This window comes from Cydia splendana, chromosome 21 (assembly GCF_910591565.1).
Source record: "Cydia splendana chromosome 21, ilCydSple1.2, whole genome shotgun sequence".
NCBI classification, from domain to species: Eukaryota; Metazoa; Arthropoda; class Insecta; order Lepidoptera; family Tortricidae; genus Cydia; species Cydia splendana.
Window position 1 is genome coordinate 6,174,755 of NC_085980.1, and position 26,447 is coordinate 6,201,201.

Consider the following 26,447-nt stretch of genomic DNA (forward strand, 5'->3'; position numbering starts at 1 on the left):
AATACATAAGTCATAATGACAGATAAAGACGATTATTAGCTAATTGATGTTTGTAGCGCGTTTATGAATTAGGGGGTCTGTCTGAAACCACAATTCTGTAGTGACACTACTATTACTGTGGAATGTAATTCTGCGGACTCAGCACGGTTCCATTTTTATCGACTATCACTATGCGCGTCCCTTTCGCACTTACATACTTGTTAGAACGTGACAGGCATGGTGACAAGGGATAAAAACGCGACCGTGCTAAGCCGCCTGGAGTGTGGAATGAACTTTAATTCCCTGCAGTGGTTCCTAACCTTTTCAGTCCGGTCACCCCTATGACTAACTAGGGAACCTGATTTTACCCCTCCTCCCAATGGTAATAAAAAATAAAACGTGTACGTTTGTTGTATTGGTATATTAGGTTAGCTTATTACCCCCGCGGGGATAATTACCCCCAGGTTAGGAACCACTGATCTAGGGTAATTCGCCAGTACTGGCCGCCCTAAACTAAAAATGAATTATATTCACCTATAAACAGAATTCATTTTAGTATAAGGTTTCAATAACTGGCCACCTTATACTAAAATGAGTTCTGTTTATAGGTGAATATAATTATTTTTTAGTTTAGGGCGGCCAGTACTGGCGAATCACCTATTATCTTTAATTATGTATTTGGGTATATTACACAGTGAAAACAAGGTAAAACAAAACACAAATATGTTATAAGTATGTAATTTTATTGTGTCAATAAATTTAAAACACGATTGTCAACTTAAAATATAACTAAAATGTCTAAAAGATCTCATTAAAAACTTCACTTATTACCTACTTCCACGTCTCGGTAATCAGTAAATACCTTTTTACCATACTTCATTGCATTGCACTTTAAAAGTATGAATACTAAACCTCAGCGAAAAGCAATTCTCCATACTAACCTAGATTTTCTTCAGAGATATTTATCCAACAGTTTCTTTCGCAATGTGTAAAAAAAAAACCGGGCAAGTGCGAGTCGGACTCGCGCACGAAGGGTTCCGTACCATAATGCATAAAAAAAAAACGAAAAAAAAGCAAAAAAAAAACGGTCACCCATCCAAGTACTGACCACTCCCGACGTTGCTTAACTTTGGTCAAAAATCACGTTTGTTGTATGGGAGCCCCATTTAAATCTTTATTTTATTCTGTTTTTAGTATTTGTTGTTATAGCGGCAACAGAAATACATCATCTGTGAAAATTTCAACTGTCTAGCTATCACGGTTCGTGAGATACAGCCTGGTGACAGACGGACGGACGGACGGACGGACGGACAGCGAAGTCTTAGTAATAGGGTCCCGTTTTACCCTTTGGGTACGGAACCCTAAAAACTATGCGTTTTAATTTCTTAGTGACATGTGACGTCACGAGGGTAGGTAATGGGTAGAAGATACCTTATAATCTTTAAGCATATTGGCTTAAAGGACTCGCATCCAGGTCATAATTGTAAAAAAAAATCTTTAAGCATATTAACGGGTTTTATCCACATTTTTAGAGATGAAAATTCCACGTTCCTGCTTTAGGAACTTTTCAACTCTGATAGAATATTACTCATTACTATAGTTGATATTTACCAGTCGCTTTTTGGTAAAGGAAAACATCGTGAGGAAACCGGGCTCATCCCAATAATGCCTAGTTTCCCCTCTGGGTTGGAAGGTCAGATGGCAGTCACTTTCGTAAAAACTGGTGCCTACGTCCATTCTTGGGTTTAGTTGTCAAGCGGACCCCAGGCTCCCATGAGCCGTGGCAAAATGCCGGGATAACGCGAGGAAGAAGAAGAGAATATTACTCAATGTTTTTTATATCAAAGATGATTCTTATAAATGCACAGCGCATCCTTCATCATAAAGTCCCTCAGCGCGCACAGCCCTTTCAGTATCTTGGCGCTATTATCCATCTTGTGAATATCCGTTTCCGACAGCGTCTTGTCCTGGGTCAGGTAGCCGTTGATGGAGTCTTCCGTCATCCAGTGGGCGGGTATTTTGTGCATGTTGAAGTGGGACGGGTCCGGGTTGATGGGCATTGGGGTGAGGGACTTTTCCCAGGGAGTGATGTATTTTTGTTCGGAGTGGAGGCCTTCGATGTATCTGGAATGGTAGAGGAATATTTGTTAGTTGTGGGTAATTTAATAGGCGGATCCACAAGGAACAGCCGCCTCGCGAGGAAATTGCATCGCAAAGCAGCTCGGTCTGTGTAGACGTGCTTCGGGTCGCATTGTTTCGTGAGGCAGCTCTTTTTGTGTGGCCTGATCGTAAAAAAATACCTTTCGTATGTGTTGGAGATTAGTTGTGGAGATTTAAATCAAACTGGTTCAAGTTGAATGAGCGTTTCTTTTATTTTTGCCATTTTTATATATTGTGACCTTTTTTGCCACTTTTGTGTTATTTCTAGTCAGGATCGCGAGCCCTTTTCATCCTTATAGGAGAAAAAAAGTGTCCTATAATTTCCATAAGTTTTTCAAATTTTCCTTTTTGTTCCCGATAAGACATTAGGAAAAAAACTCTGGGACATTTTTTTATCTCATTAGGATCGAAAGAGCTGGTGATTCTGAGTAGAAATAACACAAAAGTGGCAAAAAAAGGTCACAATATATAAAAATGGCAAAAAATAAAAAAACGCTCGAATAATCGATTTGATTAAAATGTCAGTAAAATAAAACATAACATGCATAATAAATGTGATCGTCTCGCGTCTGCGTGGATAAGTGTTACAGGAGGCGCTCGGTAATCCGGCAGTTAGCGTCTTAGATGGCCCGCTCTATAATCCGGCAGTTTACACAGCCGAACGTCGGATTACAGAGCGGTTGCATTGTTCGGTCGTGCCACGTGTCCGTTTTCGTGTTTTTACTTCCCATACAAATCCTATAATTTGGCAGTTCCAATAAAGGGTAAACAGTGTTGCGATATGGTACCTGATGTAGGCCTCCGAGTGCTGCACGCGCTGCGCCTTGGGCGGCGCCGACACGAACAGCGGCTCCAGCCCCGCCGGCGCCGCGCGCGGCCCCTCCGCCCCGCCCGGCGACGGCGTGTTGCGCGCCAGCGGCGACATGCCCGACAACGACGCTGGAACAATAGAGGGTATTACTGCAATGTTCTGCCGCCAGAGTGCAGTACTAAGCTAGCTAGTAAACCACAGAGTAACTTATATATACTGTGCTTTAACTGTTTTTTGACAAGTTTTCACAGACAATACAATATGACATTAATGGATCAAGGCGTTTTGTTAACAAGGGCCTACCGGGATACGCGAAAGTCGAAATTTAGTTATCTGCCTCTTTATCACTCGAATATGCAACAGTGATAGAGAGGTTAGATAACGAAATTTCGATTTTTGCGTATCCTGGTAGACCCCCAGATTGTGATGGATAGTGGTATTGGCGCCCCCTACGCAGCGTTTCGCGTAATATTCCCTTAGACACGTGCATTACTCAAACATAAGCTCTATATTCCTAGGATAGCGGTGCCGTCATATAGCGCCCGTCTCCATACAAAACAATAGGGCTAAAATAAATATGGATAGAGTAGTATTTTGTATGGAGACGACCTAGGAAACCAAAGCTTTAGTGATTTCGAAATTATGTCCCACGTAAAGGAAGGAGGCTTAAGATCCTAAAGTTTGGTTTTAACTTGTTCCACAGTTGCAGAACGCTTCAATCTCTAAACTATTTGTTGTTGTGTTTATCCTGGTTACATTCTCAGCTCCTGCTTTAAAGCCCGAAGACTTTTTCTCCACTTAGCATCGTCTTCAGAAGACTAGTAGACTAAAACTTGCCCTAAGTATTAACAATATTTATTTTCAAATAATTACCTCCAGGCGACATCACGCCACCTCTGAAGGTGTTGGTGTACGTCTTAGCCGGCGGCGGTTTTCTCGACGAAGGTATATAATTCCTGAAACACCAGATATTTAATGTTACTGTACTTTGTTTACGCGTTTCCAGAACACAAAACTTTATACTGTGTGTTACTGGCCATGGGGCTTTAAATCCAGGGCTCCATTCTACTCGCTAAACTGAGCTACTTTTACTATGGCACCAACCCCGAAATCCCGAAAATTTTTTTTACCGTACTTCATACATTTTGGCTGATCAGATGTCGACGTTTTCTATGGAAAAGCCAAAAAAAAATCCCCGATTTTAGGGTTGGTCCCATAGTCAAAGTAGCTCAGTTTAGCGAGTAAAATCAAGCCCTGGATTTAAAGCCCCATGGTCAGACACACCATGTATATGATATTATTAACGGCTCGACCACGACATTGCGCGGCTGGCGACGGCGGCAACTATAGGTGGGAACGAAAGGTCCGATCGCTGTGTCTCGCTCTAACCTATGATTGCCGCCGCCGTCGCGAGTCGCGCAATGTCATGGCCAAGCCGTAAGGTTTATGCTATGTCACACTCATGCGCACTGCCCATTCTGTTATATCCTCCTACCTAATCGTATTATTAAGTTGAACTTCCTGTGGATAGGACAAAATTAAATGTAAGGCAAGGAGATAAGCACTAACGCTGCACGTCATGACAACATTGCTGCCGTTTCATTGTATGGCTTTATGACACTGACATTTAACTTTTAACCCCCTTTAGTTAGGCAAAGTGTCATAAAGACACTGACATTTAACTTTTAACCCCCTTATTCATAAAACTTTACGGGCCTAATTTAGTTAAATTATGTTTTATCCCTTTCTTACAAATACATAAGTCAACATGCAGGTCCCTGACGTGTCGGAGCAGGCAAGGTAGATTCGGGAAGGGCGCCTGTCCCTTTCACTCTTGCACAGTTTACTGTAATAGCCACATTACCTGGAGCGATGGACCGGCCGTTGCCCTTGTTGACATGCAGGTCCCTCACGTGTCGGAGCAGGCGAGGTAGATTCGGGAAGGGCGCCTGCCCCTTTCACTCTTGCACAGTTTACTGTAATAGCCACATTACCTGGAGCGCTCGTGAGGAGCGATGGACCGGCCGTTGCCCTTGTTGACATGCAGGTCCCTCACGTGTCGGAGCAGGCGAGGTAGATTCGGGAAGGGCGCCTGCCCCTTTCACTCTTGCACAGTTTACTGTAATAGCCACATTACCTGGAGCGCTCGTGAGGAGCGATGGACCGGCCGTTGCCCTTGTTGACATGCAGGTCCCTCACGTGTCGGAGCAGGCGAGGTAGATTCGGGAAGGGCGCCTGCCCCTTTCACTCTTGCACAGTTTACTGTAATAGCCACATTACCTGGAGCGCTCGTGAGGAGCGATGGACCGGCCGTTGCCCTTGTTGACATGCAGGTCCCTCACGTGTCGGAGCAGGCGAGGTAGATTCGGGAAGGGCGCCTGCCCCTTTCACTCTTGCACAGTTTACTGTAATAGCCACATTACCTGGAGCGCTCGTGAGGAGCGATGGACCGGCCGTTGCCCTTGTTGACATGCAGGTCCCTCACGTGTCGGAGCAGGCGAGGTAGATTCGGGAAGGGCGCCTGTCCCTTTCGCACTCGTGCGCAGTTCCGCCACACGCAGGGGAAGTCGCCCGCGTGGCCGCGGTAGTGGGTCTGCACGTGCCCCGCTGCCGACACGCATGTAAGGGGACAATGGTTAGACTTATATGCAAAATAAGCAGATATTGTAAACTTTGCAGCGATTCTGAGGCAATTTTGTTCTTTTATAGGGTATAGTCTGTCGATGCTGCCCCGAACTGCTAATCCTTTGCTATTGTTAAGTAAAACCGCACGTGCTACTTACCTGCATAATTAGCAGCACATTACCGTCATAATTTCATAGAAGTTTGACGTTTAAAATAACACTTGCACTGCGTGTGCTATCAAAATCTTTGCAGACTTTTCTTGGTCTAACTTTAGGTGTCGTTAAACTAGTGAGCAGAAATTGTCTATGTATGATTCTGTGAATATGTGCAGTGCATCTCATTATACTCGAGTTTCTAGCAGTAGTTTCATATCTTTGCTTTCGTAAATCCCGGTGAAAAAAGCTCTAATAACTACCAGCATCAATAAAACATAATTCAAGAATACCAAGCAGAACATACTACTGCATCAACCAAGCTTAGGGTGGTATTCCATCTATCCAATATCGTCCTATATGTCTCACTCTCTCATTAAGCAAAATGTGAGACAAAATACACATTGGACAAAGAAATTGGACAGGAGGAATACCACCCTTAATTGTAAATGATTTTGCAATTTGAAATCATCCTTACAAAGTGGTACCTTTCGCCTGAAGCCATGACATTTTAGATTAAAGTCTGTATCTTTAGGTACTTCAATAAAAGTAAACAAATAATTTGTACATTTTCGGGTAGTTTTAACATTTATTAACCAACCAAATACAAAACCACCTGGATCTGTCACTGAACGACCTGACTCACCTGACTTTAAACTACATTATTTGATCATGTAATGTTTTCATCTACCCTCAACTGGCTTAAGAAGCAGGGCTCGGAAACCGGTATTTGCTCCATACAAAAATACCGGTATTATTACGTTCTTTTTCGTTCTTTGGTATATTATTACATTTTTAAAGCAACAACCTAATAATACGAAGTCGTTACCTAAATACATGATTCAATCCTACGTAAAGAGCATAAAATAATTATAAATATTGTGCTATTTCGGGGTTTTTAAAAAATACCGGTTCCGAGCCCTGTTAAGAAGCCATTTGAGGGTAGATTTTGTTTACTCTTTTTTAAATACCTAAAGATACAGATTATAGGTTATGTTAGTGACAGTAAAATCATACGTACGTTCTAATTTAGCCTTCTTCGTCTCAATGAAAGTTCCAATCACTGTTGCGGCATTAAAAATACGTCATTGTATTAGTAAATTAGTATTAGTAAGTTTAATAATAAACCTATGGGTTTCTTTCCCATTGTTTGTCTGTCTTAATTGGTTTTTAATCCCAAAAACCAGTAACTGTAACGAAGTTTCCGTTATAGTTCGTTTTTTGTAGCATTAGAAAGAAGGTTAGCGATTTTGACATGTCTATTAATTGAAAAACGCTTTTTAAAAATCAGTAACTATTACTTATGAAAGCAGAATAATATAAATGATCGTATTAGATTAATAATTGTTACATATTTGCCGTGGACTTATTTTTAAAACGTGTTTTTCAATTAAAAGACACATCAAGATTGTTTACCTTATTTGATTATTTCTAATGCTAAAAAAAACGAACTATAGTATAGCGATTTTTTGTTTATTATGAGGTTTATGAGTGTCCGTGAAAAGTTAACCCTTTGAACGCCTCCCGCCCTGGAAGCTTGTCGCAATGCACGAACGTTGATATTGGGCTGTAGACGCGCGCATTTAAACGCTATGGAAAACATAACTGTACTAAGCAATAGACTTAGAACACAATACTATGTATATTCTGGATTTTTTCTATTTTCCCTAAATTTGTACTGCATGAACAGCAAAATCCTATGCGGTCATTTCGTACAGAATATGAGAATATGAGAGAAATTATGCCAGAAACCTCGTTACTAAGCAACATCACTAATTCTGTATTAAAATTATTACCAAAAAATACATTACGAGTATATGAAGCTGTCAATTTCTGGGATTAAAAACATAGTTAGGGTCGGTTGCACCAAACCGTCTGTCATCGTCAAAGCGTTCGCTATATTTTATTGTATGGGAAATTACATACTTCACTGCTGTTTGACATTAATCAGTTCGTTGAATGTGGTTGGTGCAACTGGGCCTTAATATACAGCTCCGGATATAAAATTTGTTAGTTATATTGGTATAAATACTTACTGTTCCCACCATCCCCGATGCAATGCTCCATGCAGTCGGCCAAGTCCTCGAACTGGTAGTCGCAAGACTCCCAGGCACATTCGTAGGTGAGCTCCACAACGGGCTGGATAAGAAAGGATATTTCAATGATAATTTAAACTTATTCAAGCACGAAATAACAAAATTCTACTTAACTGAATTAATACCATGGATAGGACCATGAATAAGGCCTAGTTTCTCTCTGAATTAGAAAAACAACGGTTTCGTTTCGTACTGTGCGAATTCTTGAGATTAGGTTGCCAAAAGTGGAAACTGGCTCCTTTGTGATACAACTATTGCAATGCTGAAGCTTATGCGTAGTCTGCATAATTATTAGAGATGCACCGGATATTCGGTTACTATCCGAATACTCCGAAATCAAGCAATGTTACTATCCGGGTGGATACCGGATAGTAACATTGCTTGATTTCGGAGTAAACAAATTGGATCTAAGAAACAGTCACGGTCATAATGGTATTCGTTTATTATTTTAAAACAATTTAAACAATCCACTGACTTGCACGCGCACTCATCTCGAATCTAAATATGAGTCCGCGCGCACGTTCACTAGGAAACAGGTCAAAACCGGCACAATGCGCACTTAAAAACCCGAAATGTAGGTATAGTTCCGCCGGCCGAATAATTAACGGCCGGATACCGAATCTTCGGCCGATGGTCAGGCCGAATATCCGGTATCCGGCCAAACAACTATCCGTTGCATCTCTAATAATTATGTAAATTAGGCGGTGTGTAAAATAACCGTCATAGAGGCAACAACTTGTTTCTCTCACTATACATAGCGACCCTGCCTGCTGCAGTTTCCTCGTTGCATCTGGCTGCGCGCTCCCCCCAGCTCTGCTTAGACCGGTATAGCGCCACTCGCCCACCATAATATATATCTTACTGCTGGTGTCCCGCCATGCTGTGCCATCTCCCGCATCTCCTCGGCTAACTTGGCTGAAGTTTCCTCGTTGCACCTGGCTGCGCGCTCCTCCCAACTCTGTTTGGTGGCTGCCGGTAGAGAGCGCCACTCGTTGCCAACTATGCGGGAGATCTCGCCTGCCGAATTAATAGTCGATTGTCTGTCTATTTTACTGAGTACTAAGAAGATCGCGCGATATTGCTAAGCCACCTCGCTTCCGCGTAAGGATGTATTTTAGCTGGCGAATGTAAACTCATCGGAAAATTTGCATGAATCAGAATTTGCCGTATTGCGGGTTTAATGATTTAGAAATTTTAGAATATTTAGACGGTGCCAGAAATCGTATGCGCGTTTCGTTATACTATTGTATTTGATCGATTGATTCATTTCATTTGGTAGCCGACAATGTAACGGAAGTCGCATGCGAGTTCCTTACGCCGCCTAAATGGCCTTTTACGAATGATAAATACTAATTTAGTGTCTTTGAAACGTCCGCCTATTTTTGGTATTCAAAGTATGAAGAGATTTTACGATTTTAATAACATGTACTATTTTAATTGTCAATATCGATAATTCATGTTTTTTACGGTCTGTTTTTATTTTTAAGAATTACTTACAATACTTACATATCAAAGCTACAATTCGTTGTAAGATTGCTAGATTTACGAGTATAATATGGCTTAGTAAGTTCAACGGATTATATAATTATTTTACGGATATGTTCAGTAAGATCCACTGTAAATATCTTAATTCTAACGACCGTACGACACACATGCTGGGTATATACAGTATATAGAAAAACAAAAAAAACACAGAAACAAAAACGCCATCTTGCGATTCGCCTAATCTACTCGCATTTTACAATACTATTTATTTTCTAACGGAGCTCTATGTTTGCTATTATATCATTTGCCATAATATAGACTGTAACATTTGGCATTATTTTTTATGTCTAATGAAATTATAGCAAACGCCAGTAACCCGTTATATAATTCCGATAAAGCACAAACAGAAATAGAGGCAAATACATACTTTTGGAATGTTTCTCCTTGGAAGCTAAAAAGGATTTGTTTTATGAATGAAATTGTAACGCCAATTGTGTTTAGGGTGCCATTATTTATATTTGCACCTTATGACATTTCGCGAGCAAATGGGTTAGCAATTAATTTGGACAAGGAAGAGCGACAGAGAAAGAAATATAATAGAAATTGTAAATTAAATACATTGATGACACTTAGTCGTAGGTGCATACAGACCAGATTATTCAAGCAGTTGTTTAGAATTGCATAGAATCAGGCTAAGGCTCCGATAACTCTGCACCGTATTTGATAACCCAGAGTGTGGAAGTGTTATCATATTATCATAAACGTCAAACGTCTATGAAATTACGACGTTTAAAATAATATTTGCACCCTCTGTGCACGGTGCAGAGTTAGCTTAGCCTAACTCTAACTAGGTTTTGGTAAGATTATTATGGGACCAATCATTAAATTAAGAATTTTGCCAAGTCTATTAGCGATCGATTTAATTGATAAATATGTTGTGTTGAGTCGGGTACAAACCACTAAGTGAATGGTGGCTAAAAACTTGCCCTTGAATAAAGTTTGTAATAACCCCTTGAATAAACTTGGATGTATGCACGAAAAGGCGTCAATTGGGAACACAGATTCAAGTTTAACACGTATTCTTCTTACAGCTTTTTGGTACCTTAATGTTGAAAACTTAAACGCAAGTTTAGACCCAAAAGCAGAGAGTAAAAGTGATTTTGAATACCCCGTTCACATCTTAAAAAAATAATGATGTTAATTCGTGTCATGTAATACCAATAATTTCACGATTAATGTGTCTAGTTGTCTACCTACATTGTAGAAAAGTTAAATGTGTTTACAGTCTGTTAGTTTAATTTGGTCTAAACCGGCCTTAACATAAAAGCACTTTCGAAAGAATATCTCGATGATTCCAGTTCTCGCGAACGCCCCTCGCGCGTCAAAGCAAGAATAATTTGAGAGTTTAATATTTTGCAAATAGCGAGCTAGCATATTCGCCAGTTCTGGACGCACCTTGATGCGAAAACGCTAAAAACTTTAAGAATAGAATAGAATAGAGAGCGTTTATTCGTGACAAAAAATAAAAGAAAACAACAAGTAACACAACATAATAGTCACGAAATGTTCCCGCCTCAGCATTGCTAGCCTGGCTAGGCTAGCGCTGGTCATCCGTCGGGGCCATGATCTTTTACAGCACTAAGTTATAAAGAAGACCACATAAAAAAGTAAAATTAAAAGACATACCATTATGATAAAATTAACAAAACACAACAAACGTGGGTCGCCTTCTTTAAACACACTGAACACGGACTCACCGAAGGTCGCCTCCGGATTGTTGGCAATGATAGCCTTGCGGATCTCGCTGGAGTAGAGAATGTAGCCGGTGACGATCTTCTGCTTGGACTCTTTCTTCTTCTTGCCTGTAGTCGGGGTGGCGACGGGGGTGCGCTCCTGGTTGGACGCGATAGACGGGTTGTACGGGTTGCTGTTGCCCCCTGTATTGGTAGAGAATATTTTGTTGTGATCTAGCTGTCTTGACAATTTTAGATCATTCCATCAGGCAAAGAGGGAGATATTTATCTGAGAGAGTTACGGCCCGATTCTAACTTTAAGATACGTCATTTAATAGGTCTAGAAACGATATGGATTAGATATTACACTGTCAAGTATGACGTTTCTTCAAACAAAAAGGTCACTTTTGACTCTGACACATCTAATGCATATCGATTCTTGATCTATTAATTGACGTATCTTAAAGTTCGAATCGGGCAGTTAATTGACCAAAATTCGACTTCCTAACATTTTCAGAAGTACTAAGTAATTTGCGTTAGTAGACGATGCTTTGGTAGAATTATTTTTCTGTCCATGATATCCGCATGAATACCAAAACGAAATTACCCTACATTCTCTAAATTTACGAGACACTAGTAAGAGGTTCTAGCACATCAGACAACGCTGTTATAATTTTACCGAGATATTACAATTTTGAAACGAGTTTCAAATGGTTTATACGAGTTTCAATCACTTTCAAGTGGTTAATCTGTGGTTTAAAATGTATACGTACCCCCAGAGAGCGGCGTAGCTGGCGACGCTAGAGACGACTCATCAAGTGAGTTCTCGAGCAACATTTCGACGTCTTGGCCGATCGTAGTGTTGATGAGATTCGTGAACTGCGGCTTCGTGTCCTGGTGATAACGATATTAACCATCATTTCAAAGTGATAGGGGACAATTTCTGACACACTTAGGGCCATTTGCGCCATTCCACTAGAACGAACGAATGCGTTTTGATACGCCGTCATGAAATTTGTATTAATATCAATATAAAAACACGACACCTAATCGTATGATGATCGTAACATTGACTCCATGATTATTTCAAAATGGTAGAAACGAAATGTAAAAAAACATCTGTCAAGCACAAAACAAACATAAAATATTGCGTTGAGCTCTCTTCCCATACCATACGCGGAGCATATGATGTATTGTCCAGCGTGCCCGTACTTCTGTTCCGAGTAAGGATACTGGGTCTGCGTCAAACAGGCGATTAAGCGTCGGTAGCTAGCTGTCTAGAACCATCAACACGTGAAGAAGAACGTGTTTCACTCACCATGGAGTCGATGTGCACGGGGTTGAAGGCGGGCTGCTTGGGCGTAAAGCTGTGCACCTCCTGCGGCGATGCCAGCGCCGGCGGCCCGCGCAGCCGCGGGAAGTAGTAGATCTGTGGACGCAACACAAACATTTACTACACAGATACTTGATAAGAAATTGAATAGAATAGAGTGCGTTTATTCGTGAAAAAAATAATATTTAAACAACAAGTAACACAATAACACGGTCACGAAATACATAATTATGTTTGAATCTAGCATGTCAAGTAACACGAGAGACCTAAAAATTCGACATGGGAACTGGTCTTAGTGCATTTAGAAACTGGAGACGTCATAAGGTTGTCATTTTCTTTACGAAACAGTCTGCGTACGAAGCGTTTTTGCGGGGGAGGGGACGTCAAATGTATTGCTATTTCTACATGATTTGTACGTAACGTACAAATAACCATGTCAGTCCATACAAAAGTTTGCACAATTGTGCAAGTTTTCCAGCAGAGGGGTAAAGCTCTTAAAGGCGACTCCAGTTATTAAATGCTCTAAGGAACTGGCACATAGTGGCCTAAATTGATGACTTAATCTTGATTACATAATTATCACGTTATATCAATAAAAATGCTCCTGTGTTACAACCTACAGATCATACACGACCGGTCTGGCCTAGTGGGTAGTGAACCTGCCTATGAAGCCGATGGTCCCGGGTTCGAATCCTGGTAAGGGCATTTATTTTGTATGATGATACAGATACTTGTTCCTGAATCATGGTTGTTTTCTATGTATTTATGTATTTATATATTATATATATATCGTTGTCTGAGTACCCACAACACAAGCCTTCTTTAGCTTACCGTGGGGTTTAGTCAATTTGTGTAAAAATGTCCTATAATATTTATTTATTCATTTATTATACACACTGAAGTTCTATATCCTGTGAAAGTTGTTTTTGTTGTATACCTACTTTGGCGAAGCTTATTAAAAGAGTCAGGCGGCCTAGCCAAGGTGACAATCGCTTGCCCTTCGCTATCGAATCGCTTTGTGTCTATCACTCTTCCATATTAGTGTGACAGTGGCAGTTGCGTGTCGTTCGCTACAGAGCGGTAGCGATTGGCATGTTGTCTAAGGGGTAATTGTATGTTTTGACTAGGCGTCTAAAAGCAACAAAACAATGTGAAGAATTATCAAACGATTTACAAAAAGTTATTGTATTTAAAACTTTCGCGTTTTGAACACATATTAACTCACATTTATAGACGGGTCTATCGCGAATTTATTTTATTACCTTTATTTACCGACGTTTGGACACAGGTTTCACTGTGACTAAGAAATATATCACGAATGATCAAAAATAGGCCAAATATGATCACATGATTTCTGGCCGATCCCTAAGGTAAAAACAATTAAATTATATCGGGGTAGACCCGTTTGTTAATGAAATCAAAGAGTTATCCTTCACCTCATCAACAGTGACATCCTTGGTGTGCTCGAACTTGCGAAGCCCAGCGGTCAGCTTGCGCGCGATTCTGTTCGACTCGTCGTACAGCGACTCGCACACGAACACGTCGTTCTCTGAGATCTCCGTCGGACGACCTGTAAACGATTCCATATAATAATCCATAAATTATTACAATAAATATTAATCAGTCGATTTCCTCGTCGTTTCTGGTGCAAAAGTAAACAGAGTATACCTGACCGCGAGCAAAAAAAGTTACGCGGGCATAACAAGTTAGAATATTATTTGTATGTCTTTCCCATCACGGAACAATGGTGTTCTGGGCCTTTGGGAGGCGTGCGCAGAGCCGAAGCCAACACGTAGAGGCCCTTTTGACACTTTAATGAAATCTAAGGGGTACACCGAGCGGATGCTGCCCTTGCCCGTGTCATGAGACGCACGCAGAGGCAGCACCCGCCAGGATATTATTATTTTTGTGTTGTTACTTGTTATTTTTCTATCTAACATAGTTGTTAAGTTAAGAGTTACTAACCATATTATGGAACCTGTCTTCTGAAATAAATTATTTTTATTATATTTATTTATTATTTTTTCTGTATTTATTTGAATTCTTAGGCTAGGTGATTTATAATATGAATATAAAAGTAAAATATAAAAACACTTACAAAACAATAAAAAATACATACATATAAACACATTATAAAAAACCTAACCTAGATTGCCGCTGGAGCCGGGCTTGGCCCAAGCTGCCGGTGGTCAGGGCCGCAGAGTGAGGAACCGACGTACGCGCCGTGTCCAAAATTACCGCCTTCTGCATCTGACCCTTGATCCAACCACCCAGCGAGTCTCTCTAGGTGTTGGTCGAGACTCTTCGCTATGAGACCGTTCGCTGACACAACTATCGGAACAATGATCGTCGAGTCAACATCCCACATGGCGGTAATCTCGTGAGCTAAGTCTAGGTACTTGCTGGACTTGTCCTTCTCGGCCTTCACGAGATTCTCATCACGGGGGATGGTGACGTCGACGAGCACGGTCCGGCGCTGCGATCGGTCTATCAGCACAATGTCAGGCTTATTGGCGACAATAGTCCTGTCAGTGATGACAGATCGATCCCAATAGAGCGTGGCACGACCATTTTCGAGAACTGGTGCAGGTGAGTACTTGTAGTACGGCACTATTTATTATTATTATTACTGCCTGTATCCAGCCATAGAGCCATAGTTTCAAAGCAACGGCCAGACTGACGTTACGCAAGCAACAAATATGAAAAAAAGATATTTGAAGATACTGGTCTAAAAAGACTCCATATGCTGTGTATACGCTCGCGGCCTTGACAAATTGAATAGCTAAAGACAGGCTTTGCTCCAGAAACGACCCGGAGCGGGGATTCGTATCGTCAAGGGAGAGTTTTTGTGATCAAGTCGTCAAAAGTAGGTATACGTACATTTGAGGTAATCATCGTAGTCGAGCACTGCGCACTTTCCCACGATACCCACCAGTGGGCTGGTGTCGTGCATGGTCGTCAGGAGCACCTCTTGCTTGTAGAACGGCTGAAATATACAAACATTTTAAACACTTTTCTATACACAATGTGTTATTGTGTGCGCGTCAAAATGAAAAATGAGTTTTTCCAATATACCTTTTTCTTTACATGATTTTATGATTTTTATGCCAACGAAATTAGGTAATCTTCAAGTAGCAACCGTTGTATCAGTGTGTGATGCTTTTTTTATTTACTTACTTTGTTGATGATGTTAGCTACTTCTGCGGGGAAGATGAGGAACGGGCCACGGAAGTAGCATTTGTTGCTGAAATAAATTACATAATAAATTACGTTTGAACCAATATTTAAGATATTTACAATATGACTACTTGAATTTGTTTCAATATTTTAAATTATTCACCGTTTCAAACCAAATCAAACCTTAAATTGAATTTCACATATAATTGGGAGAGCAATTAATTTTATAATGTGCGGCGTTGCCACTTAAGATATGGAATGTGAGACGCACCCCATTAGCTAGGCTTAATCATACATTAATCAGAGTAATAGCTGAAACGAAGTTTATATATATGGGCTGGCAAACCAATTTGTCAGTAGAAAAAAGACACGAAATTCTAAATTTAAATGGGAGCTCAACCCTCTTCGCCTACATTTTGCCGATTCGCCGCTGTTTCTTTAACTAACGGATTGGTTTGTCTGACTATTTAGTGATGTAACTTACTCGCCGGTTTCCCAGATGGTGTCGACCTGTGCGATCATCTGCTTGCCGCCGTCCGTGACTACGTAAACGTAGTCGCCTGTCTTGACTACGTAGTAGACTGTATTGTATTGTAGTGAGTTGTATAAGTAAGACTTACTCGCCGGTCTCCCAGATGGTGTCGACCTGCGCGATCATCTGCTTGCCGCCGTCCGTGACTACGTAAACGTAGTCGCCTGTCTTGACTACGTAATAGACTGTGTTGTATTGTAGTGAGTTGTATAAGTAAGACTTACTCTCCGGTCTCCCAGATGGTGTCGACCTGTGCGATCATCTGCTTGCCGCCGTCCGTGACTACGTAAACGTAGTCGCCTGTCTTGACTACGTAGTAGACTGTATTGTATTGTAGTGAGTTGTATAAGTAAGACTTACTCGCCGGTCTCCCAGATGGTGTCGACCTGTGCGATCATCTGCTTGCCGCCGTCCGTGATTACGTAAACGTAGTCGCCTGTCTTGACTACGTAATAGACTGTGTTGTATTGTAGTGAGTTGTATAAGTAAGACTTACTCTCCGGTCTCCCAGATGGTGTCGACCTGTGCGATCATCTGCTTGCCGCCGTCCGTGACTACGTAAACGTAGTCGCCTGTCTTGACTACGTAATAGACTGTGTTGTATTGTAGTGAGTTGTATAAGTAAGACTTACTCTCCGGTCTCCCAGATGGTGTCGACCTGTGCGATCATCTGCTTGCCGCCGTCCGTGACTACGTAAACGTAGTCGCCTGTCTTGATAACTCCGGAGCAAACTGTGTTGTATTGCTCGTAGTAGGTGTTCTCATCATCGGTGCCGAGAGGATTGTACATCACCACATCCTAGACAAAACATAATTATTAATATTAGAATATCATATGTGACGTTCCACGGGAAAAGGTACCTTATGAGGGTTTCTAGTTTCGGAGATATTAAATGTTTTGTAAAGAGGTGAAAAAATGCTCAATTTTTTTTTATTGTGTGATCTGAAACCTTAATGCGTAACGTTTGTTTACCTGTTTTTATTTTTGTTATAAGTTAGTTATAAGCCTAGTAATGTCGTCTCAGAGTTTAGTAGAAAAGGTACCTTATGGAAAAAAGATTGAAAATTCCCAAAAAACTAGTCAATACGGGAAAAGAAGTTTGGTAGAGAACTGTATTAGCATTCTGCAAAACTAATTTGATAATTTCAGTTCTGGTTGGGGCGCCTCGCAAATATTATAACCGTACATAGACCGACATCACAAATCCAAGTAGACTGCTATTATACCAAAGTTACTCTCGTCAAGTCTTTCTTAACTAGAATAATCTTCATTTGGTTTGGTCGCATGCAGTAAATCAGCCATTGGTTTGCTGAAAAATGCCAATACCCGACGCATTACCTTATGGAATATCTGAGGTCATTGAACCTCAATGCCGCTTATCTTCAATAGCAACCGAAATATATTATTGATAAGAAATAGACGATTTATACCATCTTAACCCCAAAATATTATTAGTTTATCCTAACTGTTCCATCATCATCATGCCTCATCATGTAACTTGACCACAAGGCACCTTTTCATTACATACAAATTATTGGTCTTTTTTAAGATTATTATGACGAAGAACTAATTAAATTGGGGGCAGTTTAATGTAAATTAATATTTTCTATTCATAAAAGATAAACTATAATATGATTGATATTTTGTAGTGATGTATTATTAGATTTATTTCCATAAGGTACCTTTTCGTAAATGTATGGAGCAAATACTGTTATTGTTATGTAAGTTCAAAGTGGCATAAGGGGTTAAATATAGTATTTAGTTGGGGTTTTAGGATTTATTTCATTTGAATGACAGAATTTCTTTCATATGTGCTCAGAAAAATTGATTGTGTGTCACATTAAAAGTAAAAATATTCAATTTTGTGATTTTATATGAAAAAGTCAGAAAATACATTTTCACCTCTAAATCGGTATTGTTTTTTGCTTAAACTGTCTGTCAGTGTCGTTTTCTAATAGATAAAATTTAAATCTTGAGAGCTCATTGCAATCAATCGTGAAAATGAAATAAAACTTTATTTTCAAGAGATTGGTTAGTATACACATAAATCAGTCGATATCAAAAGTTTATATTTGCATTACAGAACAAGTCGCAATATTTTTTTAATCTCAGATATATAAGGCATTATTATTTGTAGTCAACTATGTAACTTACTTCAGGAACATAGTTTTTTAGGCGGCTAAACTTAAAACTTCTCTATCGTAAAGTTGCTCATTTCACAACATTATTTTCAAAAAATCATATCTCTGTAACTACGCAACCTAGAAGGTTGATCTTTTGTGTTATCGATAGCTTATTTATTGTAGATTACTGGGGTATGCATAACTCCATACCCGCCATAAGGTACCTTTGACCGTGGGACGTCACATATTATTATTATATTTTTCCACTTTAAAATGTATTCTAACTATTTTAACCTCGTGAGACCTCCGGTACAATTTTTGTACATATTCCACAAGCTATTTTGAACTTTTGTTGAATAACAAAGAGTACCAAATTCAAAAACAAAACAACTGCTTCTGGGTCTCAGGAGGTTAAGCTTAATAGCATCGCTCTACTTCTTAAAAAAATAAATCGTGATGTCGCTAGGGTCCCCTAGACCCATACGGTAGAAAGATTTGCTGGCTATGGGTGAGGTCTGGGTGGCTCAGATGGCAGAGCGATGGAGTATCGATCCAGAGGCCGTGAGTTCAAGTCTAACCCAAGACAGTAATTTTTCCATTTTTAAATTTATTCTAAGCTTAATAGCATAATTCGCAGAGGTTTCTGCTTGTTTTAAAAAAAATTAGAATAGCAGTTTCTGCCCGCGACTTCTGCGTGGAATGATGATGATGATTGATAAAAACTACCCTATGTCCTTTCACGGGCCTCAAACTATCTCCATACCAAATGTCATCTTAATCGGTTTAAGAATGAAGTGGTAACAGACAGGCAAATCTGCAACATGCTTCGTAATTTTTAAATAATGATTTAAGTTAAATAAAATATCTTATAAATCATTCTAAAATGGCGATAAAGATTATTAGTAGATGCAACCGCGCAATTTTATTTTATTTATTATATTTAATAAAAATACGGTGGTATTCTTAAATATAATCATAGGCGCAAAACTCAACAATGAGTTTGACTGTGGGGTCATCAGTCTCTATAGTAACTTAAATAACTTATAGTAGGTATATAGTATACAGTAGTAGGTAGAATATATGTAGAAAATCAGTAACATACGGGTCTCTCTTTTTCCTGTACGTTTTCGAGCACCTCCAATTCCGCCAGTTCGTCCTTGTGTTTCTCAACGCGTTCGCGGAACACGGACACCGTCCGGTTGGGCTCGAGGGGCACCTAAAACAAAACAATACTCTGTAGAGCAATACTATAGGCCTCAATAATAGTTATAATCACTATCTTAATATATTTAATTACACAAACGGGTCTACCGCGATATAATTTCATTGTTTTTACCTTTAATTCCGACGTTTCGCGGCGTTTTCGTATCGCGGTAGACCCGTTTGTGTAATTAAATATGTGTACAAAACGCCAGAGTTTTGAAGTGTTATACTATCTTAATAGTAAGACTTAACCATAAAAAAGGAATATTGGTTTCGCCACACCCACTCGGAAAAGTTATCTTTATTCCATGAAATCAGTGGGCAAAGTTGCATTGCAAATTTTAGTTTGCGCACTGTAACTCCGTCGAAACCCTGGCAGCGCTCAAGGTTTCACTTTTTGAACCACCCTCGATCCACTATTATAGTGATACCATTTCGGAATCTTTTGCTTGTTGGGTGCCAATATCAGCACGAGGGGTAAACAACGACTTTGCTCCCTTGTTAACACGTTCACTATCCCAATCTGACCTGTCAACCCATATATGGGGCACGGAATCACGAAAAGTAAACGTGTTAACACTTTATAAGGCATAAGGGTGTCAGAAATTATGCAAAATTGGACCCTATCACTTTGAAACAGTGGTTTCAAAATCAGGTGGGGAAGATATTCCCTCTGGCTTAAACATACATACTATGTATTTATGGTCTACAAGGGTGTACTGCAGGTATAATAGAATTTCCCGCTTACCTCTCTTGGCATAAGCGTCGCTTCTTTCTCGGCGCCCTCCCACACCTTGATTTTCTTGAACCAGCGGTGCTTGGAGTTATAACGGCTTTCACACACATACACGTCCTTGTCGGCGTAACCTGAATTAAGAAAACAATGGCTGTATGTATGTATGTCTGTATTACTATTGTTAAACTAAAACACCAATCATCATCAAATAAAGGATTTAATACAATAAAACAGACATAACTTGGGAAGCTTGACCTACGACGCCGCCATTGCGGCGATGCTCATCTGTCAGTCCTTGCCGCGATATAGTGAGGTGACCATTTCCAATACCGATTGTTAGGCTTCACACGCGAAAGATCATTATCGGTTATCAATTCGACCTTTGTCAACACCAAACAATATATGGTAAAGTGTGTGATGTAAAGATACTACCAAGTAGCAAGTATATGAACAAGCAAACCTCCAGGCATAAACTTGCTATACATAACTAATGTTTACTAACTTAACTTACAAAATGTTGTTCAGAATAGGTCGCTCAACAAGACCATTTCCTTTCTTCCTCCATCTGAGGCAGCTTTGAATGCTAGAATGATCTGCGTACACACCCCTTTCACCAGCCAACAGTAGGTAGTTATGCCTTAGCACACACAGTAGTTCAGTCACACAGCATAAGTACTATTCAAATTTTATTTGTTTTGTTACTAGATGGTTTTTTTTTTTAAATGTACCTATTATAGTATCCATCCATATTAATTACTTGATATTATGATGTCTTTGAAAAATTGCAAACAGACAAGACATAAAGAGACATTTTATAAGTCATGCCAATTATCAGTAAAGTAGGCATAGGCAGTATGATTCATTTGCATGAAAACATCCAGAAACTTACTTCAAGTAGGTACTTGGTGAAACAACATGTGTTAATAATATTGACCATTACTGTAAACTTGTAAAGTTATGTGCCTCATTCAATTGGATAACTTTAGTAAGTAATAACATCTGCAGTCACTTCTCATTGCAGACTCTTCTTTCATTGCAACCCATTTCAGCTGCAGTTCAGTCAGGAAGAGGACTCACTTCAAGCAGCCGCACCGCCACGAGCCGCAATATCCATTCTAGGAGTCATATTGACTTTATAATAACACATGTCATGATAATACAACATTTAACAAACAAATTGAACATGTTGACTCATTGAATATTATCACTTCACACTGTTAATTTATCAATAATTTACTTTAAGTAATTAAGAAATAACATTATAAAAATCATTGTTTCAATATGAAGCCATACACACACACAAATAACATATTAATAATTTTAATTGTTCTTGGAAGTCCCCATCTACATGGAGCACACCATCAATAGACTTCAATTCCTACCGGCCTAATTTTAGCCAGTTAATACTTTTACTACCAGTCAACCAGTTTGCCCATAACCATATGAACAAGCCGCCTATGTGAGATAGATATCTCATATCTAACAATATTGGCAAGCTCTGCATAACTAATTAGAATTTAGTTTTCATCCCTCTTAACATGACACAAATTTCATTCAATAACAAAACATTATTACCTACAATTCAATTCACACTTATAGGTTTGCATATACTATAATAACCATACCAGTTGTCTCCACTCAATTTGTTACTTCATCTCACCGCTGTTCTCACTGCCTCCTGCAGTGCATGTGCAAATTCAACGTACATGCTACTTCAATTCTTGGGCTTGCAATCCACCTGAACTCGTATGGAATTATCCACTAAGCACCGGCCTAGTAAGCATGCTAATCTGCACTATTTCATTTGAGAACATGTCAACAAATATCCATTAGTCAGTGTAAGTACTGTTACACAACACTCATTTTGTTCATTTAGTACATCTAGGTGTACATTTAAACATCATATTTTACCACAACAAAGTCTCCAATTCGCTTTTGAACATGCAAAGTATGTACAGTAGCTTGTGTTAAAGTTGAATTATTAGTAAGTATATTTTACCACACAAGACCATACTTCATTCATAACCAATAGTTGATTACATAATACACAAACACATAAGAACCATACACAGTAATTCATCTCCATGTACTCACTTTGCAAAGATTAGGCAATTTGCAGCCACCAACATAATGTTTGACATGACTAGGTCTATAAGCATTTTATTGTGGAGAGGACAGTACACACAAAACAGTCAAGTACTTACAGCAATACTTTCAACCGATCATCAGTAGACCTTATGTTGTTGGAATAAAGTTTACAAACTGCAAGTTAATAGTGTGTATATGAAATTGTCTGTGACATTTTAAATTCTTGCCTCATTTAGGTAAATGTAACTCAATTCATTAATAATCAACTCTAGTCACCTCTATAAATTTCTAAAGCTATACAGCTAGTTACACTGTGACAATTCGTTTCATATAGGTAGTCCAGATAATCATCTTTTGATTTAGATGCCCAGCAACAATCTAGGAGTTGCATTTATCTTACCATAATCTAATACCACTGCATTTTATGATAAATTAAAACATAACCCAACAATTTATTCAGCACTTATTGCATTAACACAAGTCATCATTTATGATCTCCATATATTATTTATTATTAAGCCACACAAATATGTTGTGACATTGCACTAGATTTCATGTGCCTAAATTTTACCACAGTGAGTGCACAAGCTTGGATGAATCCAATAAAGATCTTTATTTCTATTTTCTGCATAGTGCATAGGTGCTATAAAATATCTAACACACTAGCCACTTCAATGTTCCTCATAACTGGGTTGTAAGTAAAGAACCATGACAATGATTAAATCAATTACTTCAGATACCTACTACTATTTTTGTTTTCACTTTTGAAATAAAGGTGGTTGAATAAATGTCTTGTTTACTCAACCAGTAAACCGGCCAACTTATTTAGTCACAAGTTTTATAAGCGCTATGGAAATTACTGTATTCTGATCAATTTGAGGCCAATTAGATGATATTGATTGATGATATAATTGTAACAAATAGCCTTGTTGGGTTGTCATTTCTGTGTAAGTAATAATTCTATGATTACTGAACTCCGCAGTAGCCAAGAGTGACTAATATTTATTTGGCATGAGTAAGTAAGTATAATATTTCATACTTGCCAATTATAGTAATGATTTTAACTTTTTGAAATGATTACATACTTTCTCATACTATGTGGATATGTCAACTTGTGATTTTACCTTAGATTTCTGATAAAATTAAATATTTATCACACCAAAGTTCACTTACAAAACTATTCACAAAAACTACTACAAAGTTACACCATTGTAAGTCACACGACTGTAATATTTTTCCCAACAAATTGGAACGATACCTCATAGCTTACCATACATTGTAATCCAATTTAACATGGATTATCTGATCACAAACTTGACCATAACTCAAGGTCACGTACACAATCTTGATGACGTGTAAACTGATTAACAGCTTTTTAGTATAATCGTAAAGCCTTATTACGGCTACAGAAACTATTTATGTCTGTTATTCAATGATGATTGATGCGAATTCAATTAAATAATTATGATAAAATAATGCAGACCGGCATTGTTTCCATGGCAACCATTGTGTGGTTGAACTACATCATTTAACAAAGTAAAATGTATTGTGGACTGAAATTACTTATCGCACTTCTGAACTGTTAAACTAAAACACCAATCATCATCAAATAAAGGATTTAATACAATAAAACAGACATAACTTGGGAAGCTTGACCTACGACGCCGCCATTGCGGCGATGCTCATCTGTCAGTCCTTGCCGCGATATAGTGAGGTGACCATTTCCAATACCGATTGTTAGGCTTCACACGCGAAAGATCATTATCGGTTATCACTATGTTGAATTTGAATAATATTGTGGTAATCGTACACACGGGAGCACGACAAAGCCTGGCTCGACAAGCTAAGACACAAGAGATTTCGTTGCAGAGCTTCTTCTCCTCCTGATTTGCGTTTCACCCGTAGCAGTGGCAAAAGATAGTGTGCTGCCATTGCACTAATGCTCTGGTTTCCTAGGATAGCTGTGCCGTCATATAGCGGCCGTCTCCATTCAAACACTACGACATCCATATTCAGCCGTATTATTTAGTATGGAGACGGCCGCTATATAACGGCACCGCTATCCTAGGAAAACCGATCTTAATGCTCTAGTTTCCTAGGATAGCAGTGCCGTCATATATAGCGGCCGTCTCCATACAAATACTACGACATCCATATTTAGCCGTATTATTTAGCACGGAGACGGCCGCTATATGACGGCACCGCTATCCTAGGAAAACCGATCTTAAACCAACAAAGACGGTGTACTGGTGGCGCTGGCAACAATAACCAACTAACTCAGTCTACACTGCAACAATAATCTGTCAAGATGTCGTTGCCAATGATTTCGGTGGTAGCTAGAAGTTTTTTTTTTGTTAGCCTAGTTCAGTGTCCCACTGCTGGGCAAAGGCCTTTCCTCCACTCAACCCTATCGTTTGTACGTTCCCGCCAATCCGGATTAAATGCGTCCAAGTCGTCCCGCCATCTCCTTTTTGGTCTGCCTGCACCCCGGACAGCGCCATCTATGGTGTGCCGTGGGTCCCACTCGGTAACCATTTTGGCCCACCTTTCAGGGTGCATGCGGCAGACATGTCCCGCCCAGTCCCACTTAAGCTTAGCGGTCTTGACCCCTACATCTACAACTCGAGTTCTGGAGCGCAGTTCCGTGTTTCTGATTCGATCCGTTCTGCGAACACCTAGTATACTGCGCTCCATCGCTCGCTGGCAGACCTTGAGTTTGGACTTCAGAGCCTCCGTTAATGACCATGTTTGAGCGCCATAGGTTAGGATAGGCAGGATACACATGTTGATCAGTTTGCGCTTGAGACACAGAGGAAGGTCAGCCTTCAATGGCGCCTTCATGGACCAGAAGCTCTTCCAGGCGTTTTCGATACGTCTATTGACTTCTATGGTTGGAGCTAAAAGTTTGTAAGTGTAAATTTCGTTTCACTTAGTAAGCGGTCACCATAACTTGCGGATATCATCAACCCTATACTGTAATTCCAAACCCGGAGCTTTCAGAGAAAGGACTTGTGTAGAAAATGTGCTAACCTTCGGGACGGAACTTGAAGTACTCCTTGACGTTCATGACGTAGCAATGGCCAGCGATCTGGTCAAGAGGGATGTTGCGGAACGTTTCCGTTTTGAACACCTCTTGCTGGAGGAACTTGCGTGTACGCACGTGGAACGTCTCGTGAGGCCTGCGGAAGGAATATTATATAAATAAATTTTACACAGATCAATCTAGTCCCACGGTAAGCTCAATAAGGCTTGTGTTGTGGGTACTAGACGACGATATATATAATATATAAATACTTATATACATAGAAAAAGATCCATAACTCAGGAACAAATATTTGTGATAAACACACAAATAAATGCCCTTACCAGGATTCGAACCCGGGACCTCCTGCTTCGTAGGCAGAGTCACTACCGTAGGAGGCCGCCGAATATGTGTTATAATTGTGGCTTGCGTCTATCCTTGATAATGTAGATATTATAAGTTTTAATATTGTTACTTGCTAGTGTGTGCTAGTTTTTAAGTCCAAGAATAAGTCTTTATATTGCTGTGCCCCAACGGGGTTTATGCTGGAACATGTAAATACTTTAAAATCTTGTAAAACCCATAAAAGCAATAAATGAATTAATTATTATTATGTGACGTGGCCAGATCTTAGAAGTGATCATGGCACGATGTAGTAATCATTTCATGAAATGATCGTTTGGCCACATCATGAAAAAGTCAAACCTAACCATATCTTTACCTTCGTAGGTACTTGAATAGTTAATAAAATGGTACTCGAATTGAAACTGTCGTGAGTCATACTAAAATTAAGCTAATTTTACGGTTTAACTGACGTGTTTTTAGTAACTTCGCGCAACATGTTTTAGGAAGCCTACGCCTCCATTTTCGAGCACTAACAGCGCATGAGCAGCGGTCACGACAGCCGCGCCGCGTACTGTCACTCGCCGCGCAGCGTGTTCCGCGCGCGATGTGATATAATGGTATTCACTAATCTTCTACTTATCCCGGCCTTTGCCAGGGTCCGCTTTCCTACTAGCTTTCCTCCACTTTGCGCGAATGGTATTCACTAATATAATGATAAGAACTATATCTTCTTCTACGTAGCGTTATCCCGGCCTTTGCCAGGGTCCGCTAATGATAAGAACTATATAACAACTAAAATGTTGATTCGACGATCATTGTCCCGATAGTCGTTTCAGTGAACGGTCT

At 39.7% G+C, this 26,447-nt stretch overlaps 1 protein-coding gene across 1 annotated transcript in view; it reads right to left on the reverse strand.

The window, feature by feature from the left end:
- Positions 1 to 1,358: 1,358 nt before the first annotated feature.
- Positions 1,359 to 26,447, reverse strand: part of LOC134801170 (protein polybromo-1) — a 38,932-nt gene continuing 13,843 nt past the window's right edge. Inside the window, exons 17-33 of the mRNA XM_063773717.1 lie at positions 25,265 to 25,413; positions 20,159 to 20,277; positions 19,310 to 19,423; positions 16,716 to 16,882; positions 15,552 to 15,618; positions 15,255 to 15,360; positions 13,811 to 13,944; positions 12,360 to 12,470; positions 11,815 to 11,935; positions 11,066 to 11,245; positions 8,686 to 8,840; positions 7,764 to 7,866; positions 6,749 to 6,790; positions 5,374 to 5,557; positions 3,824 to 3,906; positions 2,928 to 3,078; positions 1,359 to 2,103 (exon numbers count right to left, since the gene is read on the reverse strand). Of these exons, the coding sequence (XP_063629787.1) occupies positions 1,821 to 2,103; positions 2,928 to 3,078; positions 3,824 to 3,906; positions 5,374 to 5,557; positions 6,749 to 6,790; positions 7,764 to 7,866; positions 8,686 to 8,840; positions 11,066 to 11,245; positions 11,815 to 11,935; positions 12,360 to 12,470; positions 13,811 to 13,944; positions 15,255 to 15,360; positions 15,552 to 15,618; positions 16,716 to 16,882; positions 19,310 to 19,423; positions 20,159 to 20,277; positions 25,265 to 25,413 (2,269 nt within the window). The 3' untranslated portion in view covers positions 1,359 to 1,820. The remainder of the gene's footprint in view (positions 2,104 to 2,927; positions 3,079 to 3,823; positions 3,907 to 5,373; positions 5,558 to 6,748; positions 6,791 to 7,763; positions 7,867 to 8,685; positions 8,841 to 11,065; positions 11,246 to 11,814; positions 11,936 to 12,359; positions 12,471 to 13,810; positions 13,945 to 15,254; positions 15,361 to 15,551; positions 15,619 to 16,715; positions 16,883 to 19,309; positions 19,424 to 20,158; positions 20,278 to 25,264; positions 25,414 to 26,447) is intronic.